General features: G+C 42.8%; 2 protein-coding genes and 6 non-coding genes across 8 annotated transcripts; 3 read left to right on the top strand and 5 right to left on the bottom strand.

Annotated features, from left to right (window-relative positions):
* The first annotated feature begins 425 nt into the window (after positions 1-425).
* pnkp (polynucleotide kinase 3'-phosphatase) lies at positions 426-7,516 on the top strand. The gene is made up of 17 exons (XM_085370267.1): positions 426-813; positions 1,939-1,985; positions 2,235-2,513; positions 2,619-2,903; positions 3,669-3,748; positions 3,911-3,968; positions 4,074-4,181; positions 4,257-4,328; positions 4,734-4,782; positions 5,327-5,397; positions 5,519-5,611; positions 5,700-5,796; positions 5,881-5,942; positions 6,136-6,245; positions 6,698-6,785; positions 6,873-6,940; positions 7,093-7,516. The coding sequence occupies exons 1-17, from the start codon at positions 693-695 to the stop codon at positions 7,211-7,213; spliced, it is 1,809 nt and encodes a 602-aa protein (XP_085226393.1). The 5' UTR covers positions 426-692; the 3' UTR covers positions 7,214-7,516.
* Positions 7,230-13,720, bottom strand: LOC146618391 (complement C2). Its single transcript, XM_085370266.1, has 19 exons — positions 13,579-13,720; positions 13,350-13,462; positions 12,932-13,079; positions 12,657-12,842; positions 12,144-12,317; positions 11,926-12,024; positions 11,681-11,823; positions 11,407-11,545; positions 11,149-11,277; positions 10,472-10,576; positions 10,249-10,386; positions 9,993-10,102; positions 9,781-9,907; positions 8,539-8,698; positions 8,393-8,466; positions 8,171-8,271; positions 7,968-8,097; positions 7,838-7,887; positions 7,230-7,756 (listed from the first exon to the last, which is right to left on the bottom strand). Exons 1-19 carry the CDS (start codon positions 13,628-13,630, stop codon positions 7,592-7,594), a joined length of 2,343 nt encoding a protein of 780 aa, XP_085226392.1. The 5' UTR covers positions 13,631-13,720; the 3' UTR covers positions 7,230-7,591.
* A 764-nt stretch (positions 13,721-14,484) lies between these two features.
* Positions 14,485-14,783, bottom strand: LOC146618392 (signal recognition particle RNA). The gene has a single exon (XR_014906808.1).
* Positions 14,784-15,271: 488 nt separating this feature from the next.
* Positions 15,272-15,343, top strand: trnaq-uug (transfer RNA glutamine (anticodon UUG)). The gene has a single exon. It is a non-coding gene; the product is annotated as a tRNA-Gln (tRNA).
* A 1,352-nt stretch (positions 15,344-16,695) lies between these two features.
* trnal-cag (transfer RNA leucine (anticodon CAG)) lies at positions 16,696-16,778 on the bottom strand. The gene has a single exon. It is a non-coding gene; the product is annotated as a tRNA-Leu (tRNA).
* A 711-nt stretch (positions 16,779-17,489) lies between these two features.
* Positions 17,490-17,782, bottom strand: LOC146618395 (signal recognition particle RNA). Its single transcript, XR_014906810.1, has one exon.
* Positions 17,783-18,270: 488 nt separating this feature from the next.
* Positions 18,271-18,342, top strand: trnaq-uug (transfer RNA glutamine (anticodon UUG)). Its single transcript has one exon. It is a non-coding gene; the product is annotated as a tRNA-Gln (tRNA).
* A 1,351-nt stretch (positions 18,343-19,693) lies between these two features.
* Positions 19,694-19,776, bottom strand: trnal-cag (transfer RNA leucine (anticodon CAG)). Its single transcript has one exon. It is a non-coding gene; the product is annotated as a tRNA-Leu (tRNA).
* Between the last annotated feature and the right edge of the window lie 178 nt (positions 19,777-19,954).

A 19,954-nucleotide genomic window follows, 5' to 3' on the forward strand; every position in this document is an offset into this window, starting at 1 on the left:
TCCATCTAGGGAGAGTAATATGAATATGCATTGTTGTTATATTACACGTGTCAACAACGAGAGAGTGGAAACATTATGTTGTGGTTCAGTCAGCGGCACCTAGAATGTTGTTGCGCTTTTCTTTCTGATAACACGGTACCAGTGCCGAATGACTCGGAAACCCAACAGAATAGTTTTCTTTATCCTGTAGGGTTTGTTTTGTTTTTTTACCATGTGATTGCGCAGTCCACAATGATTGTACATTATCATTATTACATTACGCATTATATGTATATATATATATATATTTTTTTTTTTAAAAACTTTAAAAGTTATTTCAACGCTGACTTTCCCCTCCAAAAAAGAAAAGAAACCAAATAATTTCAGCTCCTGTTAGCTTGACCGCGACTTTGCTCATGTAACCTACACTTTGAGCGGAACCTCACGCGGGGACGACGTTGCTAAACGTAATTATTTTTGCGTCGGACCGCGGGGACAACGCTGCAAAATCAGACCCCTGTAGTTTGTAGTTCACACATTCTTCAAGTTTTTCTTTAGAAGACGAAAAGAAATTGAGGTAGTTGAAGTTGTAATGATGCTAAACACTACTGCGTGAGGCCGTTTAATGTCCTGTACTTTGGCTTGACTTAAAAAAAGACTCTTAAACACAACATATTAAGGGGCAAACAGCCTCTCTGTGGCCGCTTGTTCGAATGTCCTGCACGCTGGTTGGCGCCTCTGGAGCTCGGATCTCCCTGGAAGATGGACGGGCTGTGATTCTGGGCCGGGATCCGGACACTGGTGTCACAGATAAGAAGTGCTCCAGACATCAGGGTGAGGCGTCCCGCTTATGTGTCACATTTATCGCGAGACTCTAGATTTAAATCTGCGAAGCTGTTAGTGCTCGTGCTCTGCTGAAGCTTAACTTTATAACAAACCACCCTAAAGCTGTAAATTACTTTACAGTGTACAACGCAAGAAAATACTGCTAATGTGGCTGTAAGCTTTAATTCATTCATGTATTTATGTGAGAAAGTAAATCAGTGGGGCTGACTGAGTTTTGTGTTTTGAGTGTCTTGCATTCACTCTACAAGTCACTAACAGGGATTTAAACTCATGATGACTGAACTTTGGTTACAGTTTTACATACATATATATGTACTTAATAAGTGAGGAGCTTAAAATTGCATCCACGGGGAGTCAAATAGAGCAAGAAAAAGAACCAGGCTGGTACTTTTTTTCTCTTTGAAAATCAGTAGGTATGTATATAAATGTTTTAGTGGGGCCAGATGTGCCCTACAATAGTTTTTTGGGAATCACCATATTGGTGCATACATACAGTTTTTTGCCTGGTAGACTGAGTTATCTTTGATATTTCTCATAGGTTCAATTAAAGAAATGGCAACAAATGACTGTGTTCTTGCAACACAGTTTGGAATTGGTTCTTTAGCTTTTATTTAAAGACACAACACTACTTCCTTCCTTGACTAGTCCAGTGTTAAGTGGCCTAAAAAAAAATAAAAAAATAAAACAAAACAAAATTTAAAAAAACATCTCTCTGAAAACGGTCAGGTACAAGGAGTGGGTTGAAAATGAGTGAAAAAGCAGCTAATGTCCAAAGAAAACTTTGAAGACCTTGAGAAATCCAGGAGGACTATTACTCAAGACTTATTTTAAAAAAAACAAACAAGTCTGTTAAAGTATAAAGACAACATGGGTGGCTCAAGACCTTTTTTGCACAGTACTGTATGTAATGGCACATGGTAATTTTCAAAATTAGCCGAGGCATTTTTTTTATGCATTTAGTTTTCATATTGCAAAATAAAAACTGCATTTAAATGGAAAATCTGCATTAAAATGAGTTAGAAAGTTGTTGTTTTGTCTTCTTTTAGTTTTTTTGGTCCCAGCTCTAGATGTGTATACATACGAAATGTGTGTGTGTCTTTTTATTTATTACAGTGAAGGTGGTGGCTTGCTTTGCAGACCAGGATGTTGTTGTTACACAGGTATGAAGAACAAACACTGGGTGCCTCCACAGTAGAATAATGACCCTGCCTATTAAACTAGAGCACACTCCCTTCAACATCACCGCGAATTAATATTTAACCCCAAGCAATTACACCTGATCCACAGCAACCGGCGTGTCATTATGTTCAAAGCTGATGTCAGCACATTGTCCTCTTTGTCCACTCTTGTTACCTCACAGCTCATGTGCTAACTGTAACTGCTACAGTCCAATGTCCATTTCTCCACAGCTGGGTCCCAACCCCAGTTCTCTGGATGGTGAGAAGCTGGGCCGGGGTCAGTCTGGTAAACTCAGCCATGGAGGTACTCTCTACCTAGTTAACCAGAGCCACCCATTCACACTGAACTACTCTCTGAGCTCCAATGGAATCACCTCCAGCACGGCACAGAGAGGGCTGAAAGCAGCAGATAAGACAAAAGGAGGGACGAGTTCAAAAGAAAAAGAGGCACAGTCCAGTCCCACACCCAAACGCAACATAAAGGATTTCTTCCCCAGCTCTCCCATGAAGGTAAACCTCTGTGATGTATTGATTCATGGATCTAGCTGTCTACAAGCATATGTATAAAGAGAAGCCAGAATGAGAGAAATTGCTGTTTTGTTCCTTGTTATTTAGTCATCTAAAAGGCAACTGAGCCCAAAGAAAGAGCAACCTGAGGTGAAGCGCCAAAGAATAGAGGAGGAAGCTTCTGATTGGCAGATGAAAGAGGAGGAGGATGAGGAGGAGAGACTGGCTGGCGAACGGCTCAAGTACCTTCAGGAATTTGCCAAAAAGTCCCTGACAGAGGAGAGCAGCAGCAATCAGCCGTCATCGTCTTCAAAACCAAGTCTAAAGAGCAGCTGGCAGCAGTTTGGCAGCTTAATGGTTTACACAGCCGCTGGTGTCAAAGGGAGTGACAAGGTGGGGAGTGATTCATTCAGATGATCAGCAGATATGGAGTCTTTATCTACAGCAGGCAGTGTTTTATATAACGTTCAAATGAGCGAAAGACCTAAAAAACTCTGCAGCATATCATGTTCAGCTCTTCTCAGAAAATTAATCAGCAACTCTTTTTGTTATTGTGTGAACTGGGATCCAAAAGGTCAAAAAATGCACCCATCAAAATAAAAAAGCCTTACCTGATTAAAATCACGACCGTTTACCCCTTCAAGATCATCTTCTCAGGCTCCTCTGGAGGTCTTCCATCACAGCTGCTTCTTTTTTTTACATTTCTCAGTGGAATTCCCATCCTGTCCCCTTTGATTTGTGTCTGTCCAGTGACTGCTGGATCACCTCCAGTGTGTCACATGGATTCAAATATGCTGTGTGGGGTGAGCAGTGGGCAGAGATTTTGGTATTGAGGTCTGGGTGCAGGGAGGAGGGGAACGGGGCACTGAGCATGCTCCTGGTCTCGCTGTGTGAAAGGCCCGGCTGCCATCACCAGCGATGATCCTTCATGTGAAATTTGGGTCAGTTTGTCAGAGGAGTCGGTGCTTGCTGCCTGAACGAGTTTAAGGTTTGTTTGAACTGCAGAGCTCATGATGCGTGCAGTCGTGGGCTTACACACCAGAGTTGCATGAGCAGATGAGCTTGACTCGGAGATGAAAAAGATGTTAAAATTCAGGTTTATGTGTTATGCACAAGGTTTTGTGAAAGATATGGCTAATTTGCCTCTTCTAACTCCAGATCGCTGGGTTTGACATTGATGGCTGCATCATCACCACCAAGTCTGGCAAAGTCTTTCCCACAGCACCAGACGACTGGAAGTACGTCTGCACTCCTCAGCTTTTCCTGTTCATCTTTCTCATTCCATTTTATTTGATTTTATTAAGAGTTACAAATAAGTGTCTGTGTTTTCTTTTTTTTTCGTAGTTTCATTTCCAGATTGTTTGTCAGACTTTCACGGTTTGTTTGTGTTCAATTACCAGAATTTTGTACCCAGAGATTCAGCCCAAGCTAGCCAGCCTGCTCAAGAAAGGTTACAAGGTGAGGAGAAGCTAATGTGATGCTAATGCTAAAGTGTACTTTTGCAAGGTTAAATTTGATTTGCTCTGGCAGCATTTGTCACTGGGTTTGTCTCTTGTCCTGCAGGTGGTCTTCTTCACCAACCAGTTGGGGATTGCTAAAGGCAAACTGAGACCAGAAGTGTTCAAGTCCAAAGTGGAGGACATCCTTGCCACTCTGAAGCTGCCTGTGCAGGTTGGTCATGTTGCATGAGCTGGTTCCCATTGTTTATAGTACTATTTATAGGTGATCTTACTGTCTGTGTTTCAGGTGTTTGTAGCAACAGGTCCTGGTATTTACAGGAAACCAGTCATGGGAATGTGGAATCACCTATGTGAGAAGGTAAATGCCAGGTAACATCCATGAAAAAGGCACACACGCCCACTTAAGAGCCACACCTCATCTGTTATTTACACAGACACAGCCTGCACAAAGAAGCAGTTAACAGATGTGATGAGTCATAGAAGCCGCACTCATCTTTTCTCATTTCAAACAAAGAAGAGTAAGACAACAAAAAGTAAATGAAAAATCCTTTGATTTGATTATGAAATCATTTTAAAAAGTCATGTGATCCACAAACACAGTTTTAATGAACAGGACCATTAAAAACGATCCAATGGTGTAATGAGTGTATGTATTTTAATGTGTTTATGTGAGTGTAACATATACTTGTGTTTCAGCAAGTCCTTATTAAAAAATATATTATTATTTAGTTTGAATGTTTTTGCATGTATGTTTCCCGCTCAGGCCAATGATGACGTGACTGTTGACATGACGCAGAGTTTTTATGTTGGAGGTGAGTGATCCCAGCTTCTTTTCACAGTGAGCTGCCCATACGTAATGCAGGACTGGCTGTTATCTAGAGCCCAGCAGTGAAGAGTATAAATGCTGAAATCTGAAATAATACTGAGTAACAAGTAGGAGTGTGTGTGTGAGAGAGAGAGAGGCTTGAAATGCATAGAATTAAGTGCTAAACAAATCTAAAGTGGGACTTGTATGGCACATTTAGTGTCAGGAAGACTAGAACAGTGTTATATAAGTGCGAGTACATTTAATGTTTTATTTTTTTCTCCTGTTTGCTTATTTTTTTGTCCATTTATTCCAGCTGTTGTCACAGAGCACAAACTTGTTTTTATCATAAACAGAAGAAAATGTCGGGCTATTTTTGAACATTTAACCATTGTTAAATTGCGCGTTACCTACTAAGTTCTGCAGTTTGGAGACTAAACTAACTTCAGTCCCTCCCCCGTCTCCTTCCTAAATTAACCTACGCATTAACTCAATCACATGCAAGCTGCACAAACATGCACACACAGCGTGTGACTTACATCTGTGCTCAGATGCCGCAGGAAGACCAGAAAACTGGGCTCCAGGGAAGAAGAAAAAGGACTTCTCCTGCAGTGATCGCTTGGTAAGAGCTATGTTAGCAGCTTAGAGGAAACCCTATTTACACTCTTGATCTTTTGTGGCATGTCAAGTATTACCTGTTGTCTCTTTATGTTAACGGAGGATGTATATTTCTTATGTCATAGTTTGCTCTGAACATCGGATTGCAGTTCTACACCCCAGAGGAGTACTTTTTGGGTTGGAAGCGCGCCCCCTACAACCTGCCTGAACTTAACCCTGTGGGTACAATATAGACTGTACATATTACACTATATATGTCTTCTGCTTCAGTGTTTCGTTGACGCTTGTCTTTATTTAAATCGCTAGACTAAGCTCGACTCTGCTGCCAGGCTGTACGACCCACCGTCTGCCTCCCTCACCTCCGGTGACACCGAAGTCATTGTTGCCGTGGGATTCCCAGCATGTAAGAAAACCACAGAGTCATCGTTCTGTTCTCACCTTTGACAAACACCCTTCTGATCTCATTCTGTCTTCCTTTGATCTGCAGCGGGTAAATCCACCTTCTTCCACACCCACGTTATTCCAAAGGGCTACGTTTATGTCAACAGGGTGAGTGGCGCTTGCGGCAATATGTGCTTATCCACTTTAATTTTGTCTTTGCACCGAACTATTTTAACTATAGTGAAAATTATCTATATGGCATATATGGACTGGTTCTTATCTGGTGCTTTTTTTACTCTCCCTGAGCACTCAAAGCATTTATTCACACACATTGACACCTCTCCATTTGTTTCCGGGTCAGGACACACTCGGTTCGTGGCAAAACTGCGTGTCGGCATGTGAGCGTGCTCTGAAGGAGGGCCGCAGCGTCACCGTAGACAACACAAATCCAGACCCAGAGTCTCGCAAACGGTAAAGCACCTCAGTCTGAGTGCATGTGTGGGTGTGTGTCCTGACTTGTCATAGTACCCCCATATCTTCAAACCCACCTGACCTGAACACTCACTGGGCTGGGGAGTCATTCAAAGATGAACACGTATCCAGTATCTACCATCACATTCAAAGTATATATCAGATATTTGCAATCAGGGTGGAGATATTCACCTTGTTTACACTGAAGTCTAATAGAGTCACTTATCTGCTTGGTGTTTCTGGAATCAGCTCACCAAAGTCTGTCACATTGAATTATGTGACAGACTGTTTGACTCTGGTGCTGTATTTCAAGTTTGATAAGTAAAGAGAGAGAAGAGCCATGACAAGCACTAATTTTACCCTTACAGAAAAATGCTCTCAAAGTGATTGTTATTGTTGTGTTTCATCATTTTATTTTTGTTCCTTTGTGTGTATTTGTGTGTATTTTGTAGCTATGTGGATGTGGCCAAAGCAGCAGGTGTTCCTTGTCGCTGCTTTCACTTCTCTGCCACTCTGGAGCAGGCCAAACACAACAACAGGGTATGACTCACTCGTCCACACTGCCCCATTATACACTCGTGGGTTTTTGTGTTGTGTTTTTTTAAAAAGCATCATTATTGTCGGCAGTTCCGTGAGATGGCTCCGTCAGACAGCAAACACGCCAAGGTCAATGACATGGTTTTCCACAGCTATAAGTAAGTAACACTGGTCAGGAAGGACAGCCCTCCCTCCCTCATTCTTTAAGTTTAAGACATATTTGTTTGTTGTAGCAAAAGGCCCATGTCTACCATTTTCAGTACCGGGTTAATTCTTTATTCTAAAAGATTCTCCGTCTCTCCCTGAACAGGAAACATTTCCAGGCTCCTGCTCTCTCCGAGGGATTCTCCGAGATCCTCCAAATCCATTTTGTTCCAAGCTTCAAAGACAAGCAATCAGAAACTCTGTTCAGACAGTTTTCTGAGGGCTGACTGGACACCTTTTACTTTACTGACAAAGAAAAAACACAAATGGTACCCAGTAACATCAGCAGACGTCCACATTTATTTCAGCCCAGTGTTTTCAAGCTGCATTCAGTAAGATCTCTAGCCACAAAGTCCAACTCCAAAGTCAGAGACGTTATTAAAATGGTGTTTTAACAAAGGCCAGTTGAACATCTATATGAATAAACATAACAGTAGTTTGATGCGTCACGTAGTATGTACGTTGTGTAATTTTACTGCACAGCTTGAATATGTCAATAAAGCTTTAGAAAATCTATTTGATTGGTTGTAAGTATTTAAGTTTGGAGAGAGTTCACCTCCTCTGTGTTTGCTCTGTTGAAATCTGCAGTCTAATCCTGGACCCGCTCAGTTTATCTCAGGCAGGAACTGGATCTCCTTCCCCAGATGCTGCTTCAACCACGGCATTATCTTGAAGAGGTCAATGTGAAAGTCTCGAGCATCTGGAGGAGGCCTCCTCGTGTATCCTATTATTTTACACACATCTACGATGCCCCAAGACACCACACCTACCTGGTGATTAGAGAAGGAAACTGTCGCTTTGATCCTGATTCCCCAGCAAAGTTAGGCTCTTATAAATATCGGCAAACTGACCTGAAAGTAGCGCTTCTTTTTCTGCAGAAACAGGGACCCACCAGAATCGCCTAGAAAGAAACGCATTGAGCTGTTAGGTGATTCCGATGTTGGTCAAACTGTTAGGATTACTATGCAGAAGAGATCAGACCTTGGCAGGTGATAGCATCCTGATATCCTGCAGTTCCCCCAGAGCAGAGGAATCTGTCAGGTACAAACTCATCCAAAGTCACATCCGTGTGCTCCACAAGCTTCCTTGCCTTCTCCACACAGCCAAGCCTCTGCAGACAAATGATGCACTGTAACAAATCCCTGTTAACACAGTACTGATGATAAGATGAAAGCAGCGCTCACCTGACGCCCTGTATGAATATGTGTTTCTTTGCGTTCGTTGCTTCCTGAGATCTTATGATTGAAAAAAGCAGGAGTCTGCTCGAGCGTTAGTAACTCCACTCCTGGAACATTAATTTTATTCAGAATAAATTATCATTTATTCAACGATTTATCCTCAGTTTTGTGTCACACTATAACAGACTCATCACAAATCACGTTGTGGAGAAGGTAAAGGTCACGTACTGTGGTCTGCACAGGTAGAGTTGACTTTCTTCATGGCTCGGGAGCCTGGTACGGTGCATGGCAGGCAGATGGGTCTGTTGTACGGCACACAGACAATAAGCATGACAAGAGGATTAGAAACGCACACAATGTATAACTCGTCTTACCTGGCCATCCATGACAGTGGGATGCTCCTGTTTGTCTCCACCAGAGCTATATCATAGTCATAAAACTCTGAGACGTTTCTGTGTTTGAGTGCGCTGGTGCTGTAGCTGGGGTGCATGATCACTCTCTTAAATTTGACATTTGACTGGGAGGGTGGGAGACCTGAGGACAAACAACCACAGCCTATAACACAATGATTAGCACCTGCAGTTTATTCATTAAAAGCTAAACTAGGATTAAATACTCCTGTTGTGTTCGGGGCAAATCTGACTGATTTACAAATTAAAAAACTCAAAAATATTGTGTTTTACATCTGATTGCTTCAAGGCCTTATGACATCCTCCACACTATGCACTTGAACATATAAAAGTGATGAGCACCTCTTTCGTTCAATTTTGACTGTTTTTATCAATTTTGTTGCATCTGTGGTGCTCCCGGTCGAAAGGAAATGAATGGGAATCCACCCCCACACCCCCCCAGAACCCCCCCAGAACAATAAAGTAAGGGGTTGCACACAACTGGAGGGTTTTAATCAGGATTAAAAGATGACATTTTTATGTCATTTTTTTAGGATTTAGAAGCAAATTACAAAATTAACTGGGATTTCTTTTTAATTGATCGTGAATATTGAAACTAAATTACAATTTAAAAGAACGTATTAAAATTAAAACTTTATCAGCAATTAAAATGAAAAAGGATTAAAAAGAATATTAGAATTAAAAAGTAAATTCGATTAAATTAGATTATAATTTGTCACCCAGCTTTAAACTTGAGTAAGATAAAAAGGTAAATTAGAACTAAATTAGATAGAAATATGATCAAATAGAAAATAGGATAAAACACTATATTACTGATTAAGACTTTTTTTAGGGTTAAAAACCACCTGATTAGGATTTAAATTAAATTAGAATGAAAAAGTAAACAGAATTCATATTTAATGAGAATCTTAAGATTAAGATTAAACACTAAATAAGGTTTATAAAATGGGATTATACCAAAGTAATTCACTAACAGTTTTTTTTATTTTTATTATTGAGTCCATAGTAACATATTTATATTTTATAATTTCAGGATAGTCTGTGCAACGAACTATCCTGACTTTTTATGTAATTTCACACATTTATTATGTAGTTTCACTGGTCTGGCCACCTTATGATCTAAATGGGCTGTATGTAGCCCACAGTGTAAAATGATATTGACGTCCTGATCTACACATTTAAGAATTTTCCACAATAACCACTGACCATATTCTATGTCCAGCTGCCGTGGGACACTGCCCGTGCTTTCTCTGGCAAAGCAATGAGCAGCCGTCAGCACCCAGTTCTGGCTTACAATGGATCCAAAGCAGGACTTGTCCTTTCCCCATTCAGGCTACAGGGAAGGAAAATGTCAGTATGTAAAAATCCACTCGATAATATTGAACACAAAGAATTCCTTATTGAAATAAAGTTCTTACTGATTTCAGAGTCACGTGCCAGGGGGTGGTGTAAGCTCTCTTCCCGCCGTCCTGCTCATCCTTGGAGATGTCTTCCTGAGCCACCCCACACATGGTCACACTCTCGTCACCTGATTTATAGATTAAACAAATGAATGTTTCCACTTCAGTTTTTCACTTTTGTTTTTTTCAACAAACATGAAATGTGAAAGATAAATCACTAATGTTGTTTCATTTGGCTGTTTTGTGTTAGAGTGGAGGGTTGACTTCCACTTACTAATGATGCTGTTGAACACTTCTCCCAGTTTGTCATAATCTTTGAGGATGAACACGTGAGTCTCACCACGTTTTTTTGAGGCCAAAGAATTCAACTCCTCTTTATTCACCTTCTCCTTGACGCCAAACACATAGACGTCTGAAAGTGCACATGGAAGCATAAATGCAGATAAGTGCGCCAACTCCAGCTCAGCCTTTTTAATATGTTATTTCCATCACAATACCTAGCATTTTCTCATTTGTATGGTCTGGGTCTGGGTTACTATAACCCAGCAAATGCCGGATCTTTGTGAGGACAATCTTAGCCGATTTCCCTGTGTTGGAGTAACCTGTGGGTAGATAAACATTAAGACAGAATAAATGTTGACTTTTATTTTCTGATGATATTTTTACAGCACTTTTAAAACCAGCATTACAAAGTGCTTTTCCAGAAACACTTTGTGTTACAATGTGATATATATAGTTCGCCTTGTAATCGGAAGATTGCCGGTTCGAGCCCCGGCTTGGACAGTCTCAGTCGTTGTGTCCTTGGGCAAGACACTTCACCCGTTGCCTACTGGTGGTGGTGGTCAGAGGGCCTGGTGGCGCCAGTGTCCGGCAGCCTCGCCTCTGTCAGTGCGCCCCAGGGTGGCTGTGGCTACAATGTAGCTTGCCATCACCTGTGTGTGAATGGGTGGATGACTGGATGTGTAAAGCGGCGCTTTGGGGTCCTTAGGGACTAGTAAAGCGCTATATAAATATAGGCCATTTACCATTTATATATATATAAAGATGGTCCCAAATCCTTTGTAACGTCACTCAATGTATTTAGACTTTCATTCTATTCAGACTATATCATCTTACATATTCAGACTTAGTGTAATATATACAGCATTAAAACAGTGTCTCTGAGTGTTGTCACCATCTGTTGCTATGATGATGATGTTCTGGGTCTCATTAAATTGATTGTTGTTGCGCTTAAAGATGCTCATCCTCTCTTCGACGCGCTTTAGAGCACCGTGGATGTTGGTGCCTGTCTTGCGCCCGTGGCCTGTAAGTGAACAAACAAAGAGGAATAAATCACTATGGAAATAAATGCATCACAGTTGTGATGCTATGCAGACTGACTCAGATCAAAAGACGTGGTTTTCCAATAAAGGCAGAACAAGCAGAGTCATACTCGTGTAGTTAAAATCCATGATGCTCCAGATGACGTCGTCAATGTTACCACTTTCTTCGTCTATGATGTCGACGATGTCTTTGGCCTCGGTGGCAAAAGACAACACGTGGAAATTCAACTTTACATCGTAACTGTCCAGCTGGAGAAAAAATGAAGAACATGAGTGGGTTTCTTACTCGCTGAAAGAGGAAGACACATAAACTAGGATCATAAGTGCATCAAGGATTTCACTGTTGGGTCTCAGGTCGTCACGCTGAGCTGTTTCAATGCTGACCTTTCTGATCAGAGCAATGGTGGCATCCCTGGATTTCTCAAACTCCTCCCTTTCGATGCTTCCTGATGTGTCCAGTAAGATGTAGATGTGCATACGGCTGACTTCAGCCACGCGGAAGGTTCGGCCAAAGGAAATGCTTTCCTCTTAAACACACAAAGTGGATTTTTCTTTTTTTTTGGCTTTTTGTTACTGATTATGTGTATTCCAATTATATCAACATGTGCTTAACATTTCATGGTAACCACCTTTCTTTTTGTCGTCAGGTGACAGTACATCCATTAGTCCTGCAAGTGATCCCGTCATGGCTGCAGCCACAGCACTGGGGGAGTCAAAGGTATTTGGACCTGTGACAAAGCAACACATTGTTAATTTGCTGTCATGATGCTCAATTTTCTTTTCTTTTTTTGTTATTAAAGAATTAATGTCCTGTGAAATTATAGACAGAAAACTAAATTTTAAGCACCATGGCAACGTGGTTTTGATCCGCTCCATTCCCGGTGCTCCAGACAGAACCTTTCAGCCGACCCGAGCAGATCCAGACCGGTCTGACACCGGTAAGTCAACTTTTCACCCCTGAAGAACCGGCCTCCTGACCTCAGGGCACCGGGTGGGATCCCCGGGTCGTCACAGTCATCAGCTGAATTTGCAAACAGATGCAAAAAATATAAAATAGTGATTTCTGGGAATTTCAGCATCTTTGAAAAGGCTTTTCATGTTTTCACTATTACAGTGACTAAAGAATTAGGTTTTATTATAAAAAAAGCAACTATGTAGCATGTTGAAATTATGCAAATGGTCTTTTTGAGACATCAGAATATTTGCACGTCACAATGAAATAATATTATCATTGCAGTGTAAACTGCAGCATAAGCAAGTGTGATAAACTGGAAGAAGACCCGTGCAAACGTAAGTGGAGTTCCTTAAAATTATATGATTCATACAGAAAGATTTGCTTTTTAATTTCTTCTTTTCTCACCATGGTTGTTACAGATGGGAGTTTCTCCCGTCCACTCCCCAGAGAGAGTGCAGTTTCTCTCAGCTGAGCCATACAGGGTGAAGCCTTCCTGGCAGGAGAAGCTCTGTGTCGCCCCAACAGCAAACCACTGGTCCCTGGGCCAGAAGTCACCATGATCCAGCTGCAGCTGAGCCGGACACAGCACGTCTGGGTGAGAGGAAGATGTATGTGCACACCAGAATGGGACCGCTTTCATGTGTGTATGATACCGAAGGCATCATCATCATCAACATTACCTTTGCATGTGGCCCTAGATGCAAGCCTCCCACTGGCTAGTCTCATGGGCGACCACTCCCCATGTTCTTCACATGTCCTGTAGCTAACTGGGGACGGGTATTTCTCTGGACCGCAGTGATAGGTCAGCACGCTGCCCACCAGCCCTCCCTGGTGAGGAAACAAACAGTTGTTTAAATAAATAGATTAGGTAACATGAGGTTTTCCAGTAAAGCCATGTCCCTGTTGCATCACTTGGATTTTATTTTCTTTTTTTGTTTTTTTATCATAACCAGAAAATTCTAATTCTTCTGTTGTCAGCAACGTTAAAACTGCACTAAAACTATGAGAACTAAAACTGAATATTTACACTATTTAAAATGCTGTACATTTGCATTTTACTTAAACCTCTCCCCCAGGTGCACATATTACTTTTGTTACCTTGGAGTAGGTGACATGTCCACCTTTGATGCTCTCTGTGACCGAGCAGTTCACGGGCTCTTCATCATCGTACGTTTCATATACATAGTCGTAGTCGGTCTTTTGCAGGGACCCTAGAGCGCACGCAGTAAAACTGTGGGTAACAAACATGCAGCTCTGCACGCACACATGTGGCACCAGTCCACACACATCTGACACAATCAAATGCACTTAAAAGTGAAATGCTCACCTCTATGGACCAACACGAGGAGGAGGATCCATAGTATAGACCTGGGGTGCATGGCTGGTCTCTGTAGCAACTTCTTTTTTACCTTTAAGTAACAGAAGCCGCAACAAGAGTGTTTCTATTGACATGCAGTCAGTTCCTTTATTTGATGACTGATTACCCATTAACACAGAGGACCTAACGGGAAGAGGAGGCATTGAGCAATTTAGGACAGAGGACAAATAAAGTCACTCACTTTTAGTTTTGATCTCTTTCTCTTTCTTCAGGATTATCTGAGGTCTTGTTCTATTCAGTGACACATTTGAAATACTTAGTGAACACAAACCAGACACCAAACTGGTCACTGTGTCAGAGAATTTAAACTGTTAAAAAAATAAATGACTTGTTGGCTTATAATCTGTCAAACAAATATGTCAAACATGTCTCTCATGAATGATATTGAGTCATTTTGACCAGAAAGAGCATTCCTATCACAAGATAGAAGCTGCAATCAGCTTTTTGGAAAAAAATATTTTCAAAACAGATCTGACCAAGAGGGCAGAAGGGATTAGAACAAATGTAACATAACAATTCTATAAACACACTTTAAGGGACCAAAAAGGACTGGATTCATTATAATGTATGTAAAACAATGCAGAGTCATAAAGATACTTTCAAAACAGGTCATTTTATATACAGTATAAGATGCAAATATGAAACCAAAAAATCACCTGAATAAATGTCCTACTTTGAGTTTGTCTCCACCTGCTGGGCGGTGGCGTGTTTAGGGTGGAGGATGTAGTTGCAGCTGTCCTGCAGGTGGAGGTGGTGCAGGACAAGCAGAGCAGCAGATTTGTGAGTGTTTTGGACTTGAATTAAAAAGACTGATGAGGCTGCTGTGTGATCTAGAGACAAGTATAAGGATGTGTATGAAGATTGGGTCTAGCTGTATTGCTCAGGCTGCGCTACAGCATCTATTCACAGGTGCGATCCCACTACTGAGCGACACGGGGGCTTTGACCTGCTCCTTCTCCGACCTGGGCCGGTGCACCCCTCCTTAGGTGACCTGGTGGTCCCAGGCTCCCCCAGGATCACCATATCAATGCCGAACGTAATGCGGACACCCGATCGACATAGCCTGCTGCAGCTCAGAGCTCCTGAGCTCAAACGATCCTCAAACCTCAGCCTCCCGGTAGCTTGGATTACAGGAACGCGCCAACGCACCCGGCGTGAAGCACTTACGTTAACAGGGCTTTTAACCATGTCTGAGGTAACATCATGACACTAACCTGCTGCCCATCATTAGCAAAGTTGTAATGATGGGCAGCAAAGATGAGGAATGAATGGTGCACAATTGTTATATGCAAGTTTTTAGAAAGCTCGTGGTTAACCCAAGAGTATTTTGTCACAATATCAAGAAAAGTAAAGCTTCAATGTCAGAAGTGGGATTCAAAGCCACACCTCCAGGGGAGACTGCAACCTGAACGCAGCGTCTTAGACCGCTCAGCCATTCTGACATTGCAGTGCCAGTTTGGTGGAGGTTACCACTGTTAGATACTTTGGAAGAAACACACATTATCCTTCTCATAACACATATAGCAGCTGTTCAGCCATGGAAACGTAGTGCGAATAATCTACAATGTCATCCATACTGATCATTTGGCTGAATACTTTTAGACAGGTTGCCATGACATGACAGTTCACACAGTTTCACATCGGTTCCATGGTGTAATGGTTAGCACTCTGGACTTTGAATCCAGCGATCCGCGTTCAAATCTCGGTGGGACCTGCTTATTGGGAGGTGAAACCATACTGCATGTCACATAGTGGTAACTTGTTTTTGGTCGCCAAGCGGTCGAAGGCACTGCGTTCAGGTCGCAGTCTCCTCTGAAGGCGTTTGTTCAAATATAGCAGCTGTTCAGCCATGTAAACACATACTACGAAGCTCGTGGCGCCCACTTTCTGTGCTGACTTTGAGGTGGGAAGAGGTTTGGAGCTGTACAGTTAGTGAGTCAGCAGAGTGTTTGTGACTTTTGCGCACAAGCGCACCTCAGCACTCGGATACTCCAATCTGTAACTTTGTGTGGGTTGTAACTGAATTTCAGACAGCTCTTTAGTACCACATAGTGACTGACAAGTGAAGGAACTCTTTAGTGATTGACAAGTGTTTTGTAAAGGCAGACGTCATGGTTAGCTGCTTGATTTTATAAAGCTCTCACAGAAAACACAAGTCATACAGAAATTCAATGTGCCAGAGAAGACATGCAGTATGGTTTCACCCCCCCAAAAATCAGGTCCCACCGATTTCACCAGATTTCACTCCATAAGAGTTTCCTCTTTTCAAAACTCTCCCAATTCATCCAGTGACCCTGCTTGGCCAGCGCTATGGCTCTGGCGTGTCTTACTGTTTCCTCCTTTCGACACACCTCCTCCACCACCATTTTTTGACGTTCGGTTACAGATGCCTGTTGCCACCGAGGTTGCCAAGACCAAATCCTTCTCTGCCCTGTTGGACGCGACCCACCATGTCATTATGGCTCAGAGCCGATTTGGCCTGTAGCACAGACGTGGCTGTGGTCCACTTCCTCCCTGTTGCTAGGGTGGGAGCAGCGCCCCTCACTATGGGGTCCCGGGAGTCCTTGAGTGACATCTCAAGCCTCACTCAAGGAGTGCAGTGTTGTTAATCCGCCTGAGGTCATTAGCCAAGTTTTGCCTTCGTTTGTCAAGTTGCCAGGTATCATTGAGGTCTACATTATACCACCGTCCCAGGCTCTTGATGGACATCTCTTAGACTGTTGGAATTGGTTCTCCACTGATATAGAATTGCCAGTTTCAAGTGTATTTTGTCACAACAGTAAGAAGTCTCCAAAGGTTGATTCTGTTCATCTGAATGTAGCGTTTTCAGTGGGAAAAATGTCTCGTCACTCATCCAAGTGACTTCTTCAGTCTCATCTGACTGCAGGTTTCCCCAATCTTATAAACAGTATATTTGCATAATGACTGAAAGTAGCCCCCTGAAGGAACAGTGGGCTTGGAGGTCAGTTCCTTCATCACAATTATGCAAATTCTCATGACCATTGATCAACAACCACTGATCAAAGACCCATGAGTAGAAGGAAGAAAGAAGTGCCAAGACACAGTTGTCAGAAGTGGGATTCGAACCCACGCCTCCAGGGGAGACTGCGACCTGAACGCAGCGCCTTAGACCGCTCGGCCATCCTGACACATTGCAACAGCCAACTAGTTGAATAATCCCACGCAGTTGCTGATTTCCATTTGACATACTTGTATGTTAAGTGCATGTAATAAACAAATAAAAATAATTACTAAGAAAATATATTGATTTAAAAGTTTGTGTTAAATGTTGTAAGTCAGATCGAAATAGAAAGATCAGGTGTGGTGGACAGGAATGATTAGATGTCAACAACTTGATTGGATGGCCAAAGTGTGAAATGTGACGTCCTGTGAGGGAAGCGTGAAAAAGCGTGAGCAGGTATAAAAAGACATTCTGGGTTCTTCTATTTTGTCTTTTGCGAGATGAGCAGTTGGGAAGGTTGGATCTAAGAGGTTCACAGTTGAAAGTTCAAGCAGACACGCTAGAGGGGGAACCACAGCCCAACCTGTGAACTGGTTTCAAATGAATGCCCAGCTGCTTTCCTGTTGGGTGATTTTCATCAACACAGAACACGGGGATAAATGCATTTTTGGTTCCATCCTCTCTCCTCACCAAGGAAATGTCCTACTTTGAGTTTGTCTCCACCTGCTGGGCGGTGGCGTGTTTAGAGTGGAGGATGTAGTTGCAGCTGTCCTGCAGGTGGAGGTGGTGCCGGACAAGCAGAGCAGCAGATTTGTGAGTGTTTTGGACTTGAATTAAAAAGACCAAGACATGCTGATCAGGCTGCTGTGTGATCTAGAGACAAGTATAAGGATGTGTATGAAGATTGGGTCTAGCTGTATTGCTCAGGCTGCGCTACAGCATCTAATCACAGGTGCGATCCCACTACTGAGCGACACGGGGGCTTTGACCTGCTCCGTCTCCGACCTGGGCACCCCTCCTTGGGTGACCTGGTGGTCTCAGGCTCCCCCAGGATCACCATATCAATGCCGAACGCAATGCGGACACCCGATCGACATAGCCTGCTGCAGCTCAGAGCTCCTGAGCTCAAACAATCCTCAAACCTCAGCCTCCCGGTAGCTTGGATTACAGGCACGCGCCACAGCACCCGGCGAGAAGCACTTACGTTAACAGGGCTTTTAACCATGTCTGAGGTAACATCATGACACTAACCTGCTGCCCATCATTAGCAAAGTTGTAATGATGGGCAGCAAAGATGAGGAATGAATGGTGCACAATTGTTATATGCAAGTTTTTAGAAAGCTCGTGGTTAACCCAAGAGTATTTTGTCACAATATCAAGAAGAGTAAAGCTTCAATGTAAGAAGTGGGATTCAAAGCCACACCTCCAGGGGAGACTGCAACCTGAACGCAGCGTCTTAGACCGCTCAGCCATTCTGACATTGCAGTGCCAGTTTGGTGGAGGTTACCACTGTTAGATACTTTGGAAGAAACACACATTATCCTTCTCATAACACATATAGCAGCTGTTCAGCCATGGAAACGTAGTGCGAATAATCTACAATGTCATCCATACTGATCATTTGGCTGAATACTTTTAGGCAGGTTGCCATGACATGACAGTTCACACAGTTTCACATCGGTTCCATGGTGTAATGGTTAGCACTCTGGACTTTGAATCCAGCGATCCGCGTTCAAATCTCGGTGGGACCTGCTTATTGGGAGGTGAAACCATACTGCATGTCACATAGTGGTAACTTGTTTTTGGTCGCCAAGCGGTCGAAGGCACTGCGTTCAGGTCGCAGTCTCCTCTGAAGGCGTTTGTTCGAATATAGCAGCTGTTCAGCCATGTAAACACATACTACGAAGCTCGTGGCGCCCACTTTCTGTGCTGACTTTGAGGTGGGAAGAGGTTTGGAGCTGTACAGTTAGTGAGTCAGCAGAGTGTTTGTGACTTTTGCGCACAAGCGCACCTCAGCACTCGGATACTCCAATCTGTAACTTTGTGTGGGTTGTAACTGAATTTCAGACAGCTCTTTAGTACCACATAGTGACTGACAAGTGAAGGAACTCTTTAGTGATTGACAAGTGTTTTGTAAAGGCAGACGTCATGGTTAGCTGCTTGATTTTATAAAGCTCTCACAGAAAACACAAGTCATACAGAAATTCAATGTGCCAGAGAAGACATGCAGTATGGTTTCACCCCCCAAAAATCAGGTCCCACCGATTTCACCAGATTTCACTCCATAAGAGTTTCCTCTTTTCAAAACTCTCCCAATTCATCCAGTGACCCTGCTTGGCCAGCGCTATGGCTCTGGCGTGTCTTACTGTTTCCTCCTTTCGACACACCTCCTCCACCACCATTTTTTGACGTTCGGTTACAGATGCCTGTTGCCACCGAGGTTGCCAAGACCAAATCCTTCTCTGCCCTGTTGGACGCGACCCACCATGTCATTATGGCTCAGAGCCGATTTGGCCTGTAGCACAGACGTGGCTGTGGTCCACTTCCTCCCTGTTGCTAGGGTGGGAGCAGCGCCCCTCACTATGGGGTCCCGGGAGTCCTTGAGTGACATCTCAAGCCTCACTCAAGGAGTGCAGTGTTGTTAATCCGCCTGAGGTCATTAGCCAAGTTTTGCCTTCGTTTGTCAAGTTGCCAGGTATCATTGAGGTCTACATTATATCACCGTCCCAGGCTCTTGATGGACATCTCTTAGACTGTTGGAATTGGTTCTCCACTGATATAGAATTGCCAGTTTCAAGTGTATTTTGTCACAACAGTAAGAAGTCTCCAAAGGTTGATTCTGTTCATCTGAATGTAGCGTTTTCAGTGGGAAAAATGTCTCGTCACTCATCCAAGTGACTTCTTCAGTGTCAGCTGACTGCAGGTTTCCCCAATCTTATAAACAGTATATTTGCATAATGACTGAAAGTAGCCCCCTGAAGGAACAGTGGGCTTGGAGGTCAGTTCCTTCATCACAATTATGCAAATTCTCATGACCATTGATCAACAACCACTGATCAAAGACCCATGAGTAGAAGGAAGAAAGAAGTGCCAAGACACAGTTGTCAGAAGTGGGATTCGAACCCACGCCTCCAGGGGAGACTGCGACCTGAACGCAGCGCCTTAGACCGCTCGGCCATCCTGACACATTGCAACAGCCAACTAGTTGAATAATCCCACGCAGTTGCTGATTTCCATTTGACATACTTGTATGTTAAGTGCATGTAATAAACAAATAAAAATAATTACTAAGAAAATATATTGATTTAAAAGTTTGTGTTAAATGTTGTAAGTCAGATCGAAATAGAAAGATCAGGTGTGGTG

The sequence above is a fragment of the Diplotaxodon limnothrissa genome, linkage group LG14, assembly GCF_057381915.1.
Source record: "Diplotaxodon limnothrissa isolate DT_005_m linkage group LG14, D_limnothrissa_male_GT1.1, whole genome shotgun sequence".
NCBI classification, from domain to species: domain Eukaryota; kingdom Metazoa; phylum Chordata; class Actinopteri; order Cichliformes; family Cichlidae; genus Diplotaxodon; species Diplotaxodon limnothrissa.